The following is a 22,793-nucleotide window of genomic DNA, read 5'->3' as shown; positions in this document are numbered from 1 at the left end:
TGGCCTTTATGGGAAAGCAACCAGGCTTGGAGTCTGCTGACCCAATTTCCCTTTCACTGCACGTCTTTATTTTGACCCCATATTTTCTGTTGGGCTGTGTGAACTTTTTTCTTTTCTCAACCTGACATGTTCACAGAATGTCTCCATCCAATAAAGTCTAAAGCACTGCTCTGGAAATACAGTGCATTATCTTTAGCCAGCCCTCTGCAGTGGATTTTGATCGTTGATTGTTCATGATCTGTTAATGTTTTTACATTTTTCTTATGAATGTTTCAAAGTGTGATTATTATAGTGTGTGGCACCCCCTCCTGGTCACCAAACACATCACATATCCACACGTCCATTGTCCAGAAAATCTGTCCATAGGCCGCTGTGTCATCAACATATTTATTATATTGCAAATACATGTGCTCAAGTAATTTACAAGATTATAATCCGTATGCGTAGAGGGCCATGTCCTTTCTTTTGCACTCTAAATGGACTGTACTTGCTTTTCTAGTCTTCCGACGACTCAAAGCACTTTAAAAATTACTTGTCATCATTCACCCATTCACACACTGAAGGGGGGGGCTACCATGCAAGCTGCCACCTGCCCATCATGAGTAACTAACATTCACACACACATTCACACACTGTAGGCAGCTACCAGAGACATTTTGGGTTAAGTGTCTTTCCCAAGGACACATCAACATGGACTAGCGGAGCCAAATTAATAATAATGTTGAACCACCTGATTGAAGGACGACCTACTGCTCTAACACTGAGCCACAGTCGCCTCGAACAGTTGTCTAAATAATTGATGTCATAATGTCATAATTGATGAATGCAATGTTTGTCACCATTGCATTGCAAATATAGAATCATACGAATATGAACAATATATTGTCTTAATGGTGCAGCTATCAATGGCCATATTATTCAACACAGACCCATGAGGTCAGTGTTCCTTGATTTTCCTCCTCCGTCCAATAACCGGCAAATTCATAGTGGACAGTCACAGTATACGTCCAAGGTCTGTCTGCCTGTTGCATGCAGTCACCAAAACATTCAGTTTAGTTTATTTTATACAGCCCAACATCACAAATACAAGTTTCCTATTCACCTATTCAGGTCAAGTAATAAGGTTGTACGAGAAATATAAATGATTTATTTAGTATAATTTTCTCAAAGTAAGTATAGAAGAATACAGTATAATGGTAAAGTTATACTAAAACCTGAGTTTATCTTATCTGCATGGGGAGCCAGTGGAGGTTTTGGAGGACGGGGGTCATGTGGTCTCTGGTGGGAGTGGGAGAGCAGACGGCTGAGTTCTGGATGTATTGTACTTTGCTGATGGTTTTGGTGGATGTGCTTGACGTGTCGTTCAAAGGAGAGGGTTGGATCAAAGATGACACCAAGGTCACAGACCTGTTATTATTATTATTATTATTACTATTATTTCAGGGTTTCAATCTAGAGCCCCGGGTTCAAGATTATATATTTTTCCCAACAGGTTGAGCCAATTTTCCTATGTGTCAAAAAATACCCAACATTATGCAGACATGTTTGTCAACAGAGTCACTTAAAAAAAAGAAAGGATGCACCTATCTTGTATGCTATAACGTTTTCACAACCTCTCTGATTTAAATGTTAATGTTGTATCAGCATCACACTGAATTTTTACACTAAGCAGCCACACTTATTTTTTGCTGTTAGTTCTGAAAATCCTGAATTCTTAAGTGGCTTATGGGTAAATACGCTATCTGCTGTAAATTCACATCACCTTACGACTAAGTTGACCAGTGGGAAAACCTAAGAAATACAAAAGCAAACAAATAAATAATAACAATAAAACTCCCAAAAGCAGTGTTGCTTGGGTCCATACACGTCATGTATAACATTGACAAGGACTCCAGTCTTTGCATCAAGGCTGAGGTGAAGGCTTCTGTGTTGGAGGAGGAGGAGGCGCTCGACACTAAACAGTACAGAGTGAAGAAAAACATTTGCAGATTATCAAGTACCACTGTCAGTTGAAAGATAATTTATACAATTATAATCAGCACTACCCAATCCTCATTTCTCCATTTAGTTGTTCCCCAAACAATGTGCATAAATACAGAGGATTTTTGTTTTTATAAAGAGCACATACCGGTCTTAGTCGACTGCTGGAGAAGTCTGGAGAATTGCGGCTGCTGCCTGCAGAGTCTGATGGGACAACACACACACCGACAGCCCTTACCATCTTAACCAACACATTTAGTTTTAGAAAAACTGGCATGAGAAATGAAGGACATGAAGCAACAAACACTAATCTTTGGCTGGAAAAGTTTGACACAACTCACCAATTGAATTGTCTGGGAGCCTTGGGGGAAATATCTGCTGTTTGTTCTCCACCCAGTCCGGTGGAGTAGCACTAAGAGCTAAACCACAGCCAGGGTTGCAAGGGATTGGGATGGAGGGAGAGGAGGGAGGCATGGAAGTGGGGGGGAGAGGCTGGAGAAAACAATTAAAATAAATATTATAGGACCAACAAAGCCAATCAGAAAATTACATCAACAGAAATTAGTTGAGTTGTGAAAATGACAGAGGGAGGGGGTATAAAGCTTTTAGCGTTATGTGATTTTTGTAATATCATCTAGAAAAGTCATGATTTACAGAATGACAGGATCATGAAACAGGACAATACAGTCTCACCTCCTCCTCCTTATTCTCTTCTTCCCCTTCATCATGAACGAGCTCTACCACCAACGATGGAAAGAGACCGATCTGTCCATTCAGCTCTCCCTCCCAAAAGCCATCATCCACCTGCAAAACAAAACATTCATGGAGACAATTTAGTGAGATACACACAATTAAACGTTAGAATAGAACGGTTCAAAATATTAATAAAAAATAATTTTACGCCTTAACAATGCCTTAACAATGCCTTAACAATGCCTTAACAATTTACCGTAGAGCGATGGATTGGGAGATTTTTAAGTATGCAAAGATTTGTTGTGTTCTTATACGTTTAGGCAACGGAAGACTGCATTTCTCTGAGGCTTTGGGCCCTACCTCTGCATGTTGACAGCGAATCAGGTGAATTAGTGCCCCCTCCTGGAAGGAAAGCTCCTCTCCACTCTGGGCCTGGTACGAGTACAGAGCTCTGGCTACACCTGACACAGGATTTAAGACAAATCTCTGTTAGTTTGGCGGGATAGTCTGAGAACATTTAAGAAGGCTCTCCGTAATGCCAGAGCAGCCTATTACTCATCAATAATAGAGAAAAACAAGAACAACCCCAGGTTTCTCTTTAGCACTGTGGCCAGAGTCACAGCTCTGTGGAGCCGTGTATTCCTACAGACCTCAATAGTTGAAGAAGTTCATGAAGTCATCTTCATGAAGTTCTTCAATGATAAGATTCTGGCTATTAGAGGCAGGATTGGTGATCTCCTACCCTCAGCCACTGCCGGTCTATCCTCAGGTGGAGTGGCCTTGAGGCGGCTGTGGGCCCTGGATGTGTGTTTGGATAGCTTTTCTCCCATCAACCTTGATCAATTGTCTTCAACGGTTTCTACTTCTAAACCTTCTACCTGTCTCCTAGACCCCGTCCCAACGAGGCTGCTTGAATACGTTTGACCTTTTAATAAGTACCTCTCTACGAGATATTATCAATGGGTCTTTACTAACAGGTCATGTCCCACAGTCTTTCAAAGTGGCTGTAATTAAACCCCTTCTTAAGAAGCTCACTCTGGATGCAGACGTGTTGGCTAACTACAGACCTTTCTCTAATCTTCCTTTCCTCTCTAAGATCCTTGAGAAAGTAGTCGCAAATCAGTTGTGTGACTTTCTACATAACAATAGTTTATTTGAGGACTTTCAGTCAGGATTTAGAAAGCCTCATAGCACAGAGACAGCACTGGTGACAATTACTAATGACCTTCTAGTTGCATCAGATAAAGGACTTGTCTCTGTACTGGTCTTGTTAGACCTTAGTGATTCAACACCATTGACCATGACATCTTATTACAGAGACTAGACCAGTCGATTGGCATTAAAGAAGCCGCACTAAACTGGTTTAAGTCATATTCATCAGATCAGTCTCAGTTTGTAAACGATGAAGCCTCGATGACCCCCAACGTTGATCATGGAGTTCACAAGGTTCTGACCAATTTTATTCACCTTATACTTCCTTTAGGCAAAATGATCATAACACAATCAATACTCAACTATATCTATCGATCAGGCCAGATCAAATCCACCAGGTCGCTAAACGTCAATGAATGAATGAATGAATATATACTTTATTAATCCCCAAGGGGACATTTTTTAAATTTTAAATTTTAAATTTTTTAAATTTTTTCAAGCATGTCTTAAAGACATAAAATCCTGCAATTTCCTGAAGTTAAACTCCTGAAGTTATTTTACTCGGCCCAGAACACCTCAGAAATCAATTATCTAATGATATAGTTTCTCTTGATGGCATTGCTCTGGCATCCAGGACCACTGTAAAGAATCTCGGAGTTATCTTTGATCAGGACTTAACTCCGTTAACTCCTGCGTAAAACAAATCTCAAGAACTGCCTTTTTTTCACCTATGTAACATTTGAAAAATCAGGCCCATCTTGTCTCAAAGCAATGCAGAAAAATTGATTCACGCATTTGTTACTTCTAGACTGGATTACTGTAACTCCTTATTATCAGGCTGCTCTAATAAGTCTCTTAAATCTCTCCAGTTGATCCAGAATACTGTGTTTCAAATACAATATTTAGTATCAGATACATTCAGCTGTACAGTAAATAACACATACTACAGACTGACCTCTGCTCCGTGCCCTCTCTTTATACCCGGTGGATGAGGTGGGGCTGAAAGAACTGTTCAGCTGAGTGGCATCCACTGCCGGTAGACACAGGAACTGCACATAACGTTCAGGAACATACCCCACCTGACCACACGAGTTACACACCTGGACAGAGACATAAACAAATAGAGATAAAGATGAGACACTGGAAAACATGAACTCTTTAATAATGGAATAAAACATAAATAATGTATTTGTTTTTATTTAGTGTGAGGAGCATTTAACTGGTTATGACACAATCTCAATTGAATACTGATGCCTAAGACCTACATAAGTACATGAGACCATCAGCAAGAATATTTTTCTTGCTGATGGTCTCAAATCATCAGCGGGAGTGGAACCGATTCCACGAAAAACCTACAAAATCTTGCAGGTTCACCAGTATCCAGTGGGGCCTCCCACAGAAACCCCCCCACCGCAAACAGACCCAGATCCGACTTTGCTGCTGCCTTCAACCTGCAGTCAGAGCTCTGGCGGAAGGTGGAGAGCAGACTACACTACACGTTGGTCAGAGATCCACCGTGTAGGGATGAGCCGTGGCAGAATAGAGCTGACCTCCGCTTTGCACCAGTGATCTAATGACAAGATACCGTCAAGGAGCTGATCAGAGTGTACTTTTGACTAATCAACTAATTGTATTATGTCCAATTATAATTTAGTTCCATCAACCAATAGTAAGATGTCTGGCTCAAACTGGGTACAGAATTACTGAGTTTTGCTGTTGCTAACAAACTCAAGTTGCCTTTATAACTGCAAAAAAGATAAAGCACAGTTGGGTAGCAACTGTCTTACTGTCAGCTATGTCTTAAATAGTTCCGTGAGAGGATAAACTACCTATCTCATCACTGTCTGTTTCAGAGATATGGGAAGTCAGGTAGCTGTTAGCTCTGTCTCTCAGTGGAGGTTTAGAAGCTGACTTCATTCCAAAGGGTCGGTAGGAAATTGTTCACCTCTGAGTGGAGGGAGTTAACCTCTCATCAAGAGAGGAGTGTAGTCGGAGTAACCAGAATCACATCGGCTGAACGATTGCTGTGACAAGATGTTCTAGTTAGTGTTAATTCTGCTGACAGTAGGTCTTCTAATTTAAGTTACGTATTGCTTACTTACTACCTCCTTTTCTAGGACTGCTTTGCTCTAAGAGGTAAGACTGGTTTGCCGGTGAAAGATCAGAACCAAGCATATTAACAAGCTTTCTTCAAGCCTTATGCTGCGTTCACCGCTTCAGTTTACTCGCGCGAGTGAAGCGAGGGTGTTCAATTCCACATGCGTCAGAACATCAAACTCCATCATGTCTGGGTTCATAATATTATCCGTCATCCCACAACAGCGTCTGAATGACGGCCGGTACCAGCGCTACTTCAGCAGCAGTTTGATTCAGCAACGGCAAGACGGCGGTGGTGACGGGCGGAGCTTCTCAACACTGATTTTCAACGCTGATTGGCTGACGCAACTTCAAGTTGGAATATTTCAACCCGCGCAAATTTGTCAAACGTTCTGTTCGCGCCGCCTCAAACGCGTGTATCGCGCCGCATAGCGAATAACACGCTTTTTCGCAACCTATCGCGTCTGTGCATTGACTTTGCAAATAATTTGCGCCGCTTTTGGTGTGAACGCAGCATTAGGATGCTGTCTGCCAGTGGCGGCCGGCCAACAGAGGGCCACGGGGTCTGGCCCCACCTTGAGCCACCAAAAAATTATATTTAAATCTTGTTTTCTTCTGCATTATGCTTTGATGCTTTTAATGGTTTTATGTGAAGCACTTTGAATCGCCTTGTTGTTGAAATGTGCTATACAAATACACTTGCCTTGTCTTGCCTTATGAATGGGTGAACATTAAAATGTAGTGTTGAAGCGCTTTGAGTGGTCGGAAGACTAGAAAAGCAGTATACAAGTACAGTCCATTTACCATTTACGTCCTGTAATACTGTTGGCCTCTCCGGCTTGGCCTTTGGTTCTGCGGGGTCTTGACCGGTTAATATGTAAATAGAGTTATTGGTTGTTTTGTGACTGGGCTTGTGGGCTACACTCTGTCCTCACAGGGAGTCTTAAAGAGTTATCCCATACATATGAACTATGTAATGGAAAGAGATGTGTTTTAGAGTGTTTAGCTCGCAGTGACGGCGCTACAAGGCGATTGCCAGATGCAGAGCGGAGTGAACGGGCTGGGGTGTGAGATTTGACCATGTCCTGGAAACTGGACCTGATCTGTTTGTAGCATGATACACAAGTACTAATGTTTTGAAACGGATGCAGGCGGTCACTGCTAACCAGTGAAAGGAGCGGAGTAGTGTGGATGAATTTCGGGAGATTAAAGACCAGTCGAGCTGCTGCATTCTGGACGAGCTCCAGAGGTCGGATGGCACTAGCAGGTAGACCTGCTAGGAGGGCGTTACAGTAGTCAAGGCGTGAGGTGACCAGAGCCTGGACGAGAACCTGTGCTGCCTTCTGAGTGGGAAGGGGGCGTATTCTCCCGATGTTGTACAGCATGTAGCTACCTTCAGCCAGTCCTCCATGTCTCCATCCTCAATTACTTGAAGCTCCTCCCCTTCCAGGATTGACAGCTCATCTGACTGGCTGGCCTACAGGAAGTAATATTCTTTCGTCATTAGGAATTCTTTAAACATTTCCCAGCTGCATTATTGTATATGCAGAAACACTGTCCTGAATACAACTGGAGGTACATTTGTATTTTTTTTCCTGAAGATTTTCTCATAATGTAACATTCCGTATCTTTTTCAATATAGAAGCAGATAATACCTATTGCCACAGATAAAACTACCAAGCAGGATTTTAAAACTGCAGGCAGATTGAGATAGATTTTGACTTCACTTTACTTCCCTATATTGTTATGACCACAGGAAAAAGGAATGTGTCAAGTTGTGATTTTAATACTTTAGTTAATTAATTAATTTATTAATTAATAAAAAAGCATGGAGTGAGTTCTGAATGGGACTAAGTGAAGCCCTGACCTTAAGATTAGAGGTGGTTTGTTTCTTTCACAGAGCTAAACCACCTCTTAACTGCACAAGTGAATATGTAATTGATCTCTACCTGATAGCTGTAGACAACTCTGCAGGCTACAGGGTAAATACAAACTGCAGATGCTGACACTGTCTCTGCAAAGATGTCTCCGTTCTCATCGTAGTCCTCAAAGTCAGTCAGCTCAAACTCATCATCCTAAAAAGACACAATGGAACTTCAGTTTCCATGAGTAGGCTAGGTATCTCACATATTTTTCCTCAATATGGCTCATCCTCCAAATGTTACCATTCTTTGTTATTTTTGTTTTACATTAGAGGCCCACCTCACTGAGCAATGGAATAACACATTTAAAATAAACAGAATGTTTTCATCTCTCCATGACCGGCTGTATCAGTTCTTGACAATTTTGACTTTTAAAGGACATGCCTGGTGTACTTTTATATTTTTTCCTTTCATGAACAAGTCTCATTAAGAGCCAAAACCAACAATAAATGTATCCTATTTACAAGGATTGTGTGTGTATCAAAGCCTGATTTTTAATTTTCCTCTACTTTGGAACACACACATTGTTTCTGTTGACTCAATCTCACATACAACGTCTTGCTACTTCACTCCTGAAAATAATCCCCAACAAATGCCCTATTTCTTGCAGTTTGAGTAACATTTGATAAAAAAAACTATCGTGATTAGCTTTTGGGAGAAATTCATGAGTCTGTGTGTTTGCATACTGAAAAGTCTTCAGTAGACTTCCTCTGTTCACTGAGGTGTCTCTCTCTCTCCAGCTCCTCCTCTGCCTGGTTCATGGCGTTGTGAAGCCACAGCTCAATTCCTGTGATGCTGTTTGACAACAAAGCCAGCCGGGCTTCTGCCTTCACCCTGCTGAGCTGAGGCAGGAGGAAAACCAAACACGCGATCAGTCAGACAATCACACACACAGACAGCAGCTGGCTTTTGTTCTTACTTTTTTTAATTGTCAAATTAGCATGTAGCCCAGCGCTTCACTATATGAACTCTTTAATTTCCTGCGTTTTGGTGGTATATTTAGGAGAACTCCGTTGACCGACGCGAAAAGGCAAATGGCCCTATACAGAGCAACTGATATCTAGTCATGTAGTACACAGGATTTGTATGAAAACCAAACATTTCTTTATCTCTGGGACTTCTTCAGACAACTGTTGGGGAAACATCGGTTTCACCATGTACAAATATACAAATACTGTCGGGAGATCTTGTACTAAAAATAATCTCAGATGTGCAAAGTCTGTTTAAGACTTGTTTTGTAGATATCTGTCAATCACTGAAGCACAAGTAAAGTGTTTTCTGTGGCTGGACTTGGAATATTGGTTGAAGAGAAGATACTTTTAGTACTGGAATATGTGATGAAATATTAGTTAGTCCAATGTTGAGTGTGTGAATGGGGAAATGTATTTGGTCACACCGGTTAATGATTCTGTTCTGACATCAGCAGATACACAGATTTGCTAAACTCTGACGCTAATTATCATTATAAAAAAAGGTTTATAAAACATTCAGGTTGCAGTTTCACATTTATCAAGCGATCTCCAGGTTGAAAGTCCTGTGTTTGTTTTCCTTATACAATCATTTTCTGCCAGGACATTATCGTTTTTCTACGGATTTCTTTCTCATAGATATATATATGACCACTCCGACCTCCTCCATACATGGACTTCCGCAGACTTTGAGTAGAGTGTTACTGTATTTTTTTATTCGGATTTGGTGTTATGTTCTTTATCGGTTTATCAGCACTTTCTTCTATACAGAAAAGAAGGAGGAGATACTGAGAGCTGAATGGTAACATGACATGGTGATGAGGATGTTGTTATACCTTGGCCTTCCTGACACTGTCCTGCACCTCTGCTTTTTTCTGCTCCACACTGAACCCCGTCTCCCCTGACAAGAGCTTCAACCGACTCTCTAACATCTGTAGAGCCTGACAGAGAAAGAATGACAGAGATAAACAATTATCTGGCCATAATACATGAATTCAGTAATAATAATAATATAAAAAACTTTTAGAGGAAGAAGAACAAATTCGGATAGCCACTGCTTCAAGCATTCATTAGCTCAGGTGTATCTTGGCTTTCCAACTTTAAAATCAAAGTCTCACCCTCTCTCCATGGGTGATGATCTTGTAGTCTTTAGCAGCTTTTGTCGCCCATTTCTTGGCCTCCTTAACCAACCAGCCCTCTGCTTCTGAAGCGCAAACCTCCTGTAGAGCAGACACCTGCACATAAAAGAGACAAAGATACTGTTCATTCCTAAGCTTTACATGTGTCGTCTACATCCAGTGCAACGCAAAACAACAGCCCGTGTTACATTTTTAATGGCACAGGTGTGGGACTGTGGCACTGGACTGTCTTATATCATAAAGTTATTCTTTAAGTGTTATTATATCAACCCACAAGACATGCCTGGTTATTGTTTAGGCTAAATGATAAACATTTGTGTAAATTCCTTCCAATATCTAAATGAGTTCCCACACACAAACATTCAAGCACACCTTGTCATGTGGAGCTGGCTGGAAGATGAATTCAGGGATTTTGCTGAAGAAGATAGATTCTTGAAGAAACTGCAGAACGTTTCTCTCTCTGGTCACCTGACAATACAGCAACCAATCAATGTTACCCAGGAAAAACAAAACAATTCTTCCTACCCTATCCTTTTCAAGAAGAAGATATCCAGAATTTGTTCGAGAGGTTTGGAAATGTATGCTCTGACAATGTAGGGAAGGTCTGTGGGTGCACCTCAAGCAAACAAAACAGCACATAGCAGACATAGTTTCAAACCAAACTGGAGACCAAATTACACAGTATCACTGGGGTGTGGCTGGACAAAAAGCCAGTGTTTTCATCTGTGCCTCCTTTGTAACATCACAAAACTGAATACCTGGGTGCTAAAATGACTTCCACCCACACACATTTTAAAGGGATCCACCTCAGATATCACTAAGTTGCTACATTAGTTGAGACATTTTGTGTACCTGTTACATTTTCTTATGTACACTTGTGTTCCTTGAACCTAGAAACCAGTAAGCCTCTCTTGAAAAGCCCCCATTATTTTTCAATGAACACAAAATGTACTTCTATTCTACTATATCCCAGCTTTTCTTGTATCTCTCACTTCCTTGGCATTTACATTTTTTTCTCCAGTGGTTAATTTGTTTTTTTACCTTTAAATTACCACCTTTCTGCATTCCTGCTCTTTCCCAATCTGCAAACCTTGCTGTAACCCTTCTGCCTCCACCCCAGTCTTTCAAAAGACAAGGTGAGAAATGTCTTATGTCTGGGTTCACAGGAGCCACTGTGGACAACCCCGTCTCCCAAATTCTTTTGTTCCCACACAACTAAACTGCGTTCCGAGGGAAATTTAATTGACAATGTAGTTTTGCAGTATGGGAACATCATTTTTCGGAGACCTAGTTGTAGGATGCTTGTCATGTATAACATTTAAAAAAAGAGTGGATTGTTTTTGAAAAAAGAAAATCAAATATGTTTTAATCCATAACCTCCAAATATGATTGTCAGCTTAGTTATTGAAGCTTGTGGATACCACAACTCCGTTGACATGAATGCTAAAGGCTATACAGAACACTAGCAACACTATATGCACATAAACACACATACCTTAGCAACACTCTCCCATATTGTGCTGTATAGTTTGTGTACAGCCAGGCAGGTGTCCATCTCTGTCCCACACAGCAGGGTAAAATGGCTTCTTAAATCATCATACACATCACCGTCCATTTGCTGATGAGAGAAATATAGGACAAGTGTGAGTTTTCATTATTTCAAATAGTTTTACCTCCATTTTCAACACTTCAGCTTTTATCCAACAAAGAGTTAACTGGAATATCATATTGGAGGCGCCAGTTTGGCCCCTATTGAATGCCAACCCCCTATCCCCTATCCGCAGGCCTCAGTTCATTATGTATATTCTCTATGGCTCACAAGTTTCTACCAAGGGGAGAATGCGCAGCAGAATATACATGCCAGACTATTCATTCAAGCCCAACAATGCCATGGATTCTCTAAAGATACAATGATCTCAACTATCATGGTTAATAAAATGTTTAATTTCAGTTTAATTTAACTGTACTTCATTTTGCAGGTATACTGAATCAAGATCAGCCAGGGGCCTCACCTGTGAACGTTTCTACCATTTATAGTTAGGAGTGAAAGCTTATTATGAGGATATATTTTTGGTGACAGCAATTTGATTTTGACATAAGAAATGTGAATCCTGCCCCTTATCTTCCCATACAACCGTAATTACATTTCCATGGAAACCTATTTTCTGCACCTGTTTAACGTAAATTAAAACAAAACAGAAACGCAACAAATCTACTTGGTTAGGTTTAGTAAAAACAAAATGGTTTGTCTTAAAATAAGTATGTTGTGTTATTTTCATTAAGTTACAGACTTAAATTAAGATATGCTAACTTTTACTTGGTTTCACATGGGACACAAACTGCTATCTACAGGGGGACCAGGACCAAATAAACTTCCTCCGAGAAATGTAGTTTTGTGTATGAGAATGTAATGTTTAGGAGACCAGGCTGGACATGTACATATTAAGTGAATAAGGGAAGAGTAGGCTGTGTGTTGTGCACTGCAGAGAAAACATGCAGGAAATGATGTGGTTACTGTTTTATCAGATACACAACTAAAACTGTTTGGGCTTCCTTTTGTGTGTGTGTGTGTGTGTGTGTGTGTGTGTGTGTGTGTGTGTGTGTGTGTGTGTGTGTGTGTGTGTGTGTGTGTGTGTTTTACCTTCATAATGTGTGGTAAGTCGTTAGTGTAGTAGTGTTGGTACTGGCCGTTGACTGCTGATAACGCCAGCAGATACTCATTACGAACTTCAGTCAAGCGGTTGTCGCACTCTCTCAGCCGGGAGCTGAGCTGCACACACATTATGTTTGAGTTCAAGTGAAACATCACACACTTCAACATGAATATAGGGACAAATATATAGAATATAGACCACTGTAAACCACTTAAAGTACTGTAATGCATTTATGACAACTTAGAGTCAGTTGTTTTCAGACTATTTGGCAAAGAAAAATATTTGTATCCATATAAATATGTATATCGATACTCAAGTAATAAGCTGCCGCATAATTTAAACATATCCGTCCCCGATACCAAATGCAGCCTGTTTTAGTTCATTGTTTTGTCTTCATGGCTGGACACACCAGGATTCTGAGGATACTTTTTAGGAGGCACCATTAATCCAGCTGTCTCATCGTTCGCTCGTTCTGTTATGTAGGACCTACATGCACAATCTATTAAAACACAGTTCATTTCAGATTCATACCTTCGTGGTCATCTTATGTAGTCCTGTTTTAAAGTGGAAAATCCCATGTTCACTCTTTCGGGCTCTGGATGACATAGTTAAAACATATTGATGACATATAAAACGTAAATAAAATAAAATACAATAACACAATACATAGTGTTGCCACACATTATCTGAAACATTATGTGAAAGCTCTGTTCCATCAGTGTAGTTGAAGGTATAAAGAGTATACCCTCTTCTTTTTCTGGTGGAGTACACCCACTCCCTTCTAGGTGAACTAGTAGTACAACCACCTCACCAACGGCCACATTGCTGTTTTTTGCTGCCCAAGTTACTGTATATTCCACAAAATCGTCCTGCAAATATTTCAGAATAAAAGCCTTGTGCCAACAAATTAAGATATTCAGTGCACAGAAACATAAAGAGCATTATTTTTGCAACAGAAACAGGTAGTGTTGTGTTAAAAACAAATATAATCGTTTTTGCTTCAGATATACACATATAATGTTGCTGGTATGATGTTAGTATACTGTAAAAGCATAATTTCCATTGTCTACTACCTTAAATCTCTGGAACTGAGCCTATGGATGATCTAACCTGTTGACATGGACGTCGAAATAACAAGCAATGCACTTATTGTTCATCTCAGCTCTTTGATATGTGCTAATTAATGCCTTAGATTTTTTTCAGCAGCCAAATCTGTATTGCACCAGATTTATGACAAAGGCTATGTCAACGGGCTCACAAGCAAATTGTATTTTTTTTACACGCACATTTAACTGTATAAACTGTTTTTGAGCTCTTAAAAAAAGGTGGAGCTGAAAAGCACCTTCAACACCCCTACACACACTCAGCATGCAACATTACTGATAATACTGATGTTCACACCCCATTGTATGTTCTGTTCTGTTCATTTCTACAAAATAGTTCATACTAATTCTACCCTCTGATTCCAGTTTCTTTGTTGTGAGGTCTTTCTCTGCTGACATTCTGATACTAGCCCAGAGTTAAGCATATTCATCTAGCAAACTATTCCTTGGAGTGTTACAATAGCCAGCATCATTTTATTCCATGTTGCGAGTAAGCCCTGAGGAACAGCGACAAAGGCGACAATAATAATAATAATAATAATAATACTTGGAAGTGCTAAGGAGGGGTGTTACAAAATGTGTCTATTGCCACTTTAAATGAAGCCACTGATCTCTTTCATGGGTTACATCATCATTTTTGTTTACCTGGTCTGTGCATCAGCAGCTTTCTCTCTGGCAACATTGGCATTGTGACTGAGTTGGTGGTAGCTCTTCTTCATCCTGTGCAGCTCTTGCAAAGCATCCACCACTTCCCCCTGGACCCTCTGGAGCTGCTCCAGGCCCTTACACATGCACACAGCAAACATATCCATTCAGCCATCAGTGTACTTTGGTAGACATGTCCGGCTCAGTGTAATGTGTTGGTAAGTGTTTTTATACTGGTTTACTGTCTGCAGCTCTCTCACTTTCTTAGCGCGGATGTCCTTTGCATTGCGATGACTTCTGGATGCTTGTCCAATCAGCTGGCGGTATTCCTCTGCAGCAGCTAGTCGTGATGCAGCAGACTGAGCTGTAACATCTACCACTGACTGCCACACACCAAACACACTCCTGAAAACACACAGAAATGGAATAACAATCGCTGATTAAGTGCACCTCCAACTTGTTTCTAAAAGTTCAGTCAGTATCAGTCTAAGCACCTGCCTGTAAATATGTGTGAAACTGATCAATACTAATACTAATATGTGCCATGAAGAGACATGCCTGTATTATGTCACTTGTGTATTTTAATGTATATAGCCACAATGCACATTGACCAGCATACAGGTTAGATACATGGCTATGATCATCCTGTTATAGGTTTGACCTGCAACAAAGATACGTATTTAGGTCAAGTTCTGTTATTTGTTTTTTTGCTAGCATATAAAACCCAACCTTCTATACTGTTATTTCCTAGACTATTGCAGGGCTTTGAGAATGTCCTTCAAGGTGTCAAAATATAATAACACATTAACTCAAAAAGAAGATACATGCTATATTTACTGAAAATGACATCAAAGCAACAGGTCTAGTGGTTGGTTTTGGTTAAATAAAGTATTTCTCAAAAAAATTAAATAAAAAGTAGTTGATAAGAAGGCTGTGTCCAGTATGTCTGTGCATAATTACCCAGATGTGATGGCATCTGTATTTCCTCTTTGCCAGTCTCTTTTCTGTGACTGGACTGCTAATCTCTGAAGAGCCTGAAAATGCACAGGATCACAACCTCAAGAAAAGACTGCAGCATGTTACGACAGTAGTGCCATAACATGTGTTCAATAAGCTCCTAATGATGTTATGTGAGGTTCCCACAATGCCTTGTATTATTTTGTATTTACATTCAACAACTAGCAAGGTCTCGTGATGAAGTATGTTTGGTTCTCATGTTATTTCATTCTGACCTCTTTGTCTCTAAACTTGCATGAAGCTCCCATTAATTCGGCATAATGGTGAGTTGTATTTTCATGCACTTTATATTTGTTTTTATGCCGGTCGTATCATTTTATTATGTTACATTTATCGGCCACACTGTGTAGACCAGTCCGTGAAAATGTTGTCTTCCACAAAACCATGGGTCCGTGACCCTAAAGTATAATTATTATGTTACGTTATTATTAATGGGACAAGCTAGTCCCCACAATGTTAGTGTGCAATCAGATGTATGTCCCCACCAGACGTTCACACATACATGTGAAACATATTTCACCATTGTGCAAACAAGACATAAAGCTCTCTTTAGGGCTTTCCTGGGCAGGCTAGGGTGGGGCAGTGCAAGACAACAGAAAAGACGGGCAAAATTGAAAGGTTTAAACAAAGGTTTATTTTGAATCACCTGCAGTGCTGAGGCAGTCTGGGAGATAGCGGCCCAATCCCATTGTCCCCCCTAATGCTGCGTTCATACCAAAAGAGTTGTGAAATATTACATTCACGTCTATACAAGCAAATTTTTCACCGGGTGGCACAAATGAGAAGATTTGCTTTTTCGCTTTTTCGCCCGACGCTGAGTTGCGAAAGCCAATCAGCGCTGAGTAGCGAAAGCCCGTCGTCATCGCCGTCCTGCCGTTGCTGAAACAAACTGCTGGTCAGCCTGAAGGAGCGCTGGAAGCGGCTTCATTCAGACACTCGTCCTGGAGGAGTCGGAGCTGTGCGCGACTACGGATAATATTATGAACCCAGACACGGGGGCGTTTGATGTTCCGACGTTTGTGGGACTTCCTCAACAAGTATAAGCAGAACTAGTGGTTATTTCAATGGTGAATGGCGGAAATGGTAACTGTTTTCACAGAGTAAAGCCACGGAGATAAGCCGCGCCCCTTTCCGCCTTGAAAAAGCAAATCAACCACATAAAGTCAAGCGAGTAAAGTCAGGCAAAAAAGCGTTGCGAAAATTCACAACCCTTTTGAACGCAGCATAAGCCCTCAAAGCCCTCAGGACGATCCTCTGATTGAAGGACAACGCTGCACACCACTGAACCACAGTAGCCCCTCAAAGTAGCCTTTACACTACATGTCATCATTCACCCTTTCATACACTGATGTCACGCAAGATGCCACCTGCCATCAGGACTAACTATCATGTATACGCATTCATACACCGCAGGCAGCCTTCGGGAGCAATTTGGGGTTTAGTGTCTTGCCCACATTGACACTGAAGGAGCCGGGAATTAAACAGGAATCGAACCTCCAATCTTTAGATTGGAGGATGACCCGCTCTTTCACTGATCCATAACTCAAGGGAGGAGGTTTGGTCCACCACAATACAAAAATACAGAATAATCCCTATCAAGGAAGGCATCTGTGTTGAGTCAGAGGAGAAGCGAACAACAACACAGCACTCAGGCTCTGATATGGGACATTAAATCAATAAATCATGAGCATTTCCAGTAAAAAAAGAAGAAAAAGGTTCCAGTTATAGGACTAATAGTGGACTGGAATAGTGTATGTGTACTCACCTGACCATACTCTCTCTCTATAGCTGCTCGCTGCTTACTGAACGTCCTGAGGGAACAGGGATGACACAATACAGACGTGCAATTTGACATGCTCTCACTATTGATCTTTTTGCATATGGCCCTCTGTCTCTGTCTCACAATAAGAGGATTTCATGCAAATATCCATAGTCTGCTAATTATTGTACCTGATCTCCTCCAGCAGTTCAGTCTCCTGATGTTGTTTTATCTGCAACTTGCTGAGCTGCTCTGAGAATACCAGTTTCACCTGCTGGCTCTCCTTTACCTGCAGGCGCACACACACACACACACACACACACACACACACACACACACACACACACACACACACACACACACAATGTTTCCCGCATGTTGCATTTTAATGTTAATGTCTACCATATTATCTGCCCAGAGAGTAGTTTTTGTCATCCATAATTTGATCATTATGATCAAATTATAAAAATGCTTTTCGTTTTGTTTATCATGTGTTTGTTGTGTCACACATTTTCTACAACTGAATTGCATTGTGCATCCATTTGTTGCATAATGACAATAAATTACCCTTGAATCCTTGAAGGTGGTCAAGATATTGTTGTCATAGAAACACATCTTTAAACGTGCTCGGAGGGCTTTTTCTATGAAACCCTGTCTTGAAGAAATACAAAGCTCTTTCTGGCAGAAAAAGGTGCAATGTGGACACAGCCCAGGACTCCGGAGAGAATCTCTCAACACCCATTGATTGCATATACTGCATGACTGAAATCTTAAATCTAGAAAGTATAGAACAAACAATAACCCACCCATTTAATTTCATCTTATGACTGACCACAGCACACTTTTGTATTCTACCAGATGTTTAAACAGCTATTAGATCTTCAGTCTAAACAGCTGTAAGACTTTGTGGCAGACCTTTGACATAAAAAGCACAGGTGTACCTAAATACATTAATCACGGCCTTGTCCCATTTCCCATCCCATCCGTGAGTAGGGATGGGTATCTTTTTTTTCTTTTTCCCGATACCGGTGCTAAAACGATGCCGGTGCCTAAATGGTGCCTGAACCGATACTTAAAAAAACAAACATTTTTTTCTTCAAATTGAACAATATATTAACTGTTTAAAGTATATGTGGTGGCAGGGGCGTGGTTAGCTCAGCTGGAGAGGGGGGAGGGGAGAAGCGACTCAGGGAACAGGTGTTGGGATGAGACCTAATTGGCCTCAGCTGGAGCAGATTGTGTGTGTTGTGTGTCTTGGCTATATAAGCCATAGGATGGACGTAGGAGCGGGAAAGAGGGCGAGGAACGCAGGTCCCAATAAAGACATTGCAAAACAGCATCACGGTCTGCGTGTGTCATTTGGGCTTGGGGAGACTCGGGGAGGTAACGAATCCTGTTACAGTATACTATAAATACAAAACACTTGACTTCCAACTACAGCTTCAAACTGTTTAACTTCAAACTATGAACAATATATTAACTGTTACCAACAGTTTACAGTATACTTAAATAAATATACATAAATACAGAACACACACACACACCATACAACTGTGAAAGAGCAGGCACAAGCAATATATATATATATGTATATATATATATATATATATATATATATATATATATATATATATATATATAATAAAAAAGGTTTCTCTGTCAACCAGTGCTAGGTGTTCATTTAATTGATATTCAAACGTAGTGTTTAAGTCAAAATTCTTAATTTCTTGAGCGGTAATATCAATCATCAACCTTTTCCAAAAACAATAGAAAAACATTGCTAAAAAGGTTTATGGTAAAGTTTTTTTTTATTCCTGTTGTGCTGCTGGAATTGTAAATGTTCCCATTTCCATTTTACCAGTAACACAAACTATTTTTAATTGCTTATTCTCCATCAAAGTCAGAAATTAAAATAAATGAAAAATTTTGCCTAACCATGAATTGTAAAATTAGGGTTTGGGTTTGCAGACAGAGAACATATTTGCTTTCAGCAGTAATATTGATTTATTCATTATAATATAAGTCCAACTCCAACCAGAGTGCAAGTGCAACGTCTCAAAAGTTAGAAAACACTAAAATCGACACATTTAGCTTGTACAGTACATTTATTTAGAACATGCAACAAATACCTGAAGATTCGGTACATGTACAGTTATTAGCATTCACACAATGGACTAAAATAACTTTTCAATACTTGCAGACAGATGTTTTCACAGAAAATGCCTCCACTATCCAAAATAAAATATTTCAAATAGTATATACAACATACATATCTCACCTACTGTACCTCTTGGAAGCATAATATGTAAAAGGCATGCAAGTATTAATTGGAAAATTATTCACTTTAAAAGTACTGTGTGCCAGAGGAACCGAGATTAAAGTCGTGGAGTAGTAGAGACACAAAGTTAACATGACCCCTTCTTGCAGTGTTCCCTTACCTTTCTGGGTGGTGGCTGCATGCTGCTGATGAGAGTCTCTGTTAATGCTACATTACTGCTATACCTCTATACTGCACATGATGCATGCATGCTCTCTCTCTCTCTCTCTCTCTCTCTCTCTCTCTCTCTCTCTTCTCTCTCAACCTTCCTCACTCTCTCTCCCTCCTCTCTCTCTCTCTCTCTCTCTCTCAACCTTCCTCACTCTCTCTCTCCTAGAGAAACCTAGACCTGATAACAAAAATGTTCCCTTGGTTAGTCATATCTATGAATTAAAAAATGATATAATTGTATATAAAAAGTTTAAATTATGACATGAGAGGTCAAACCGCCTCCCTTTATCTTAAAAACATCCCTCCCTCTCCTTTTCAGCCACTGAAACACTCATCCTTGCCTTCATCCCCTCTCGACTGGACTACTGCAACAGACTACTGCAACAGCCTCCCGCTTCACCAAAACCATTAACAAAATACATCCAGAACTCAGCTGCCCGTCTGCTCTCCCACTCCCACCAGAGACCACATGACCCCCGTCCTCCAAAACCTCCACTGGCTCCCCATCCAGCAAATAATTCAGTTCAAGATCCTCCTCATCACCTACAAAGCCCTTCACAAGCCTGAACCTCCTTACCCCCCCCCACTCTGTCCAAGCATCGGCCCTGGGGGGCGGGGCCTTTTCCATTGCTGGCCCCTCCCTCTGGAACTCTCTCCCCAGCACCTCAGACATCCTCCATCACTCTTCTCTTCAAAGCAGCACTTAAAACTAATTTATTTAAATCTGCTTTTAACCATCCATCCATCCATCCATTATCAGCCGCTTATCCGGGGTCGGGTCGCGGTGGCAGCAGGTTCAGCAGGCCGACCCAGGCTTCCCTCTCACCCGCAACACTTTCCAGCTCATTCTGGGGGATCCCGAGGCGTTCCAAGGCCAGCCGGGAGATATAATCCCTCCAACGTGTCCTCGGTCTTCCCCGGGGCCTCCTACCAGTTGGACATGCCTGGAAAACCTCTAATGGGAGGCGTCCAGGAGGCATCCTGAGTAGATGCTCGAACCACCTCAGCTGACTCCTTTCGACACGAAGGAGCAGCGACTCGACTCCAAGCTCCCCCCTGATGTCCGAGCTCCTTACCCTATCTTTAAGGCTGAGCCCGGCCACCCTACGGAGGAAGCTCATTTCGGCCGCCTGTATCCGAGATCTCGTTCTTTCGGTCATGACCCAGAGTTCGTGACCATAGCTTCCGGCTCAGCTCCTCTTCACCAAGACGGACCGGTACAGCGCCTGTTTTACTGCTGCAGCGATCCGCCTGTCGATCCGCCTGTCGATCTCCCGCTCCACCTTACCCTCACTCGTGAACAAGACCCCGAGATACTTGAACTCCTTCGCTTGGGGTAGGCAGTTTGTCCCCACCTGGAGGGAGCAATCCACCGGTTTCCGGCAGAGCACCATGGCCTCAGATTTGGAGGTGCTAACTCTCATCCCTGCCGCTTCACACTCGGCTGCAAAACGCCCCAGTGAATGCTGGAGGTCACGGTCCGAGGAGGCAAACAGGACCATATCATCCACGAACAGCAGAGAGGCGATCCCGCCTCTCTGCTGTTCGCGGATGATGTTAACCTGTGATGCTATGTTTTGTTTCTTACTGTGATGTCATTTTGCTTGTTTACATTGGAATTGCTTTTATTGTTTCTATTTTTACCATTTAAAGTGCTCTACAAATAAAATGTATTGTTATTATAATGAGATAAAAAAGTCAAAATGGTGAGGTAAAAAGTCTTCAACATATGCAAATACATGTGCTCAATAAATTTACAAGATTATAATCAGTATGTGAAGAGGGCCATGTCCTTTCTTTTTCTTATGCACTCTAAATGGGTACTTGTATAGATCAGAAGTGTTCTGTATTGCGTGCACATGAACTCACTGACGGCTTCCTCTTCTCTTCTGGCTTCAGCTGCTGTTGCTCACATATAAAGCACAGAGCCGGAGTGCTAGCTGCTGACAAGGTTTTGCTCGGCAGGAATACAATTGCTACAAATCGCAATGAAAGTCCTAACAATAGAAAAATATAAATATGCAACAACGTGATGTAAAGTGTTAGGGACTTTAGCGTTCATTGAATTCAAGACATGTCACAGTCTGAACTATGTGTTACATTTCACTGTTGTATTTGATGCGGTTAAGATGGTTCAACCGTCACTTAATCCTTGTATTAAGTGACGGTTGAACCAGTTTAAGGTTTACATACGTTGGTAGGTTTAGGCAATAAAACTACTTGGTTAGGTTTAGTAAAAACAAAATCACAATTCGGGCTTCAGCAAGTACGGTTCGGTAACTTTAACCGAGTTAAGTCATTTTACAAAACGTTGACTCCTAGACACGAACAACAGTCCTGTATTTAGTTGACCGGTACATCCACCCCAACCACCTCCATATGCACTTCATCGGCTGACTTCCTCCTTTTGCGCCCTCTGATCTGGCCACTAGAGGGAGATGCCTAATCAGAAACTTATATTTGGGTGGTAATAGAGTGCTGTAAGGTACTTTGGTAGGTCAACCTCTGCCTGACCTGAATGCAATCGGCAAAAGTAAAACGCAAATGTTTGGCAATAAACAAACTACACCAGTCGCATGAGCGCCAGTATACACAACGAGGCTGTGAAGCTGAATAGTTGGTGTAATGAAAGGTTGTGGTCTCATTTAGCCACTACACAGGATTTTAAAAACATTTAAAAAAAAACATTGACAAGGGAACTCATTTCTGCACCGCTGCTTGTTTTTGGGGAGGACAGTCTCCATCAGAATGATCACTACCATTAAATTATTATCATAAGTAATTGCATACAAATTTACATATATTGCCCTCTGAGATTAACTGTAATAGTCTCCTTCAACATATACATTCTAGTTCGGGTAAAAAGGAATATACCAAAGAACCAACATACTGGATTAATGACAATAATACTTTTATTGATGTGGCACTGAGTAAGAGTTGACAAAGTGATACTCAAAAAAATGAAAAGGAAAGTTACATAAGAACCCAAAAGAATTAACAAGGTAATTTAGGTGGGATCTGATAACATGGATCTGTGTACATTACTGTTCAGTCTTCATACAGCTTAATTAACATGATGTATTATCATAAGTCCAACTGTTGTTTTTCCACACCCATATCTAGACAAATAATGAAGAAGTAAATCATTTGACATATGCCCAACACAATGATAAATT

At 41.0% G+C, this 22,793-nt stretch overlaps 1 protein-coding gene across 1 annotated transcript; it reads right to left on the bottom strand.

The window, feature by feature from the left end:
* Positions 1-1,903: 1,903 nt before the first annotated feature.
* On the bottom strand, positions 1,904-19,588 carry LOC306746116 (F-BAR and double SH3 domains protein 1-like; the record flags this gene model as incomplete). Its single annotated transcript, XM_079228987.1, has 21 exons — positions 1,904-1,954; positions 2,129-2,184; positions 2,322-2,472; positions 2,674-2,784; positions 3,034-3,134; positions 4,781-4,925; positions 7,316-7,399; positions 7,872-7,994; positions 8,531-8,686; positions 9,649-9,753; positions 9,931-10,047; positions 10,324-10,419; positions 11,447-11,569; positions 12,593-12,721; positions 13,137-13,200; positions 14,354-14,490; positions 14,614-14,758; positions 15,314-15,387; positions 17,136-17,181; positions 17,321-17,418; positions 19,568-19,588. 21 exons carry the CDS (start codon positions 19,586-19,588, stop codon positions 1,904-1,906), a joined length of 2,133 nt encoding a protein of 710 aa, XP_079085113.1.
* Positions 19,589-22,793: the final 3,205 nt, after the last annotated feature.

Source organism: Taurulus bubalis, assembly GCF_910589615.1.
Source record: "Taurulus bubalis genome assembly, chromosome: 13".
Lineage (NCBI taxonomy): Eukaryota > Metazoa > Chordata > Actinopteri > Perciformes > Cottidae > Taurulus > Taurulus bubalis.
Note: the sequence above shows the minus strand (reverse complement) of the source record. Positions and strands in the feature narration are given on the sequence as shown.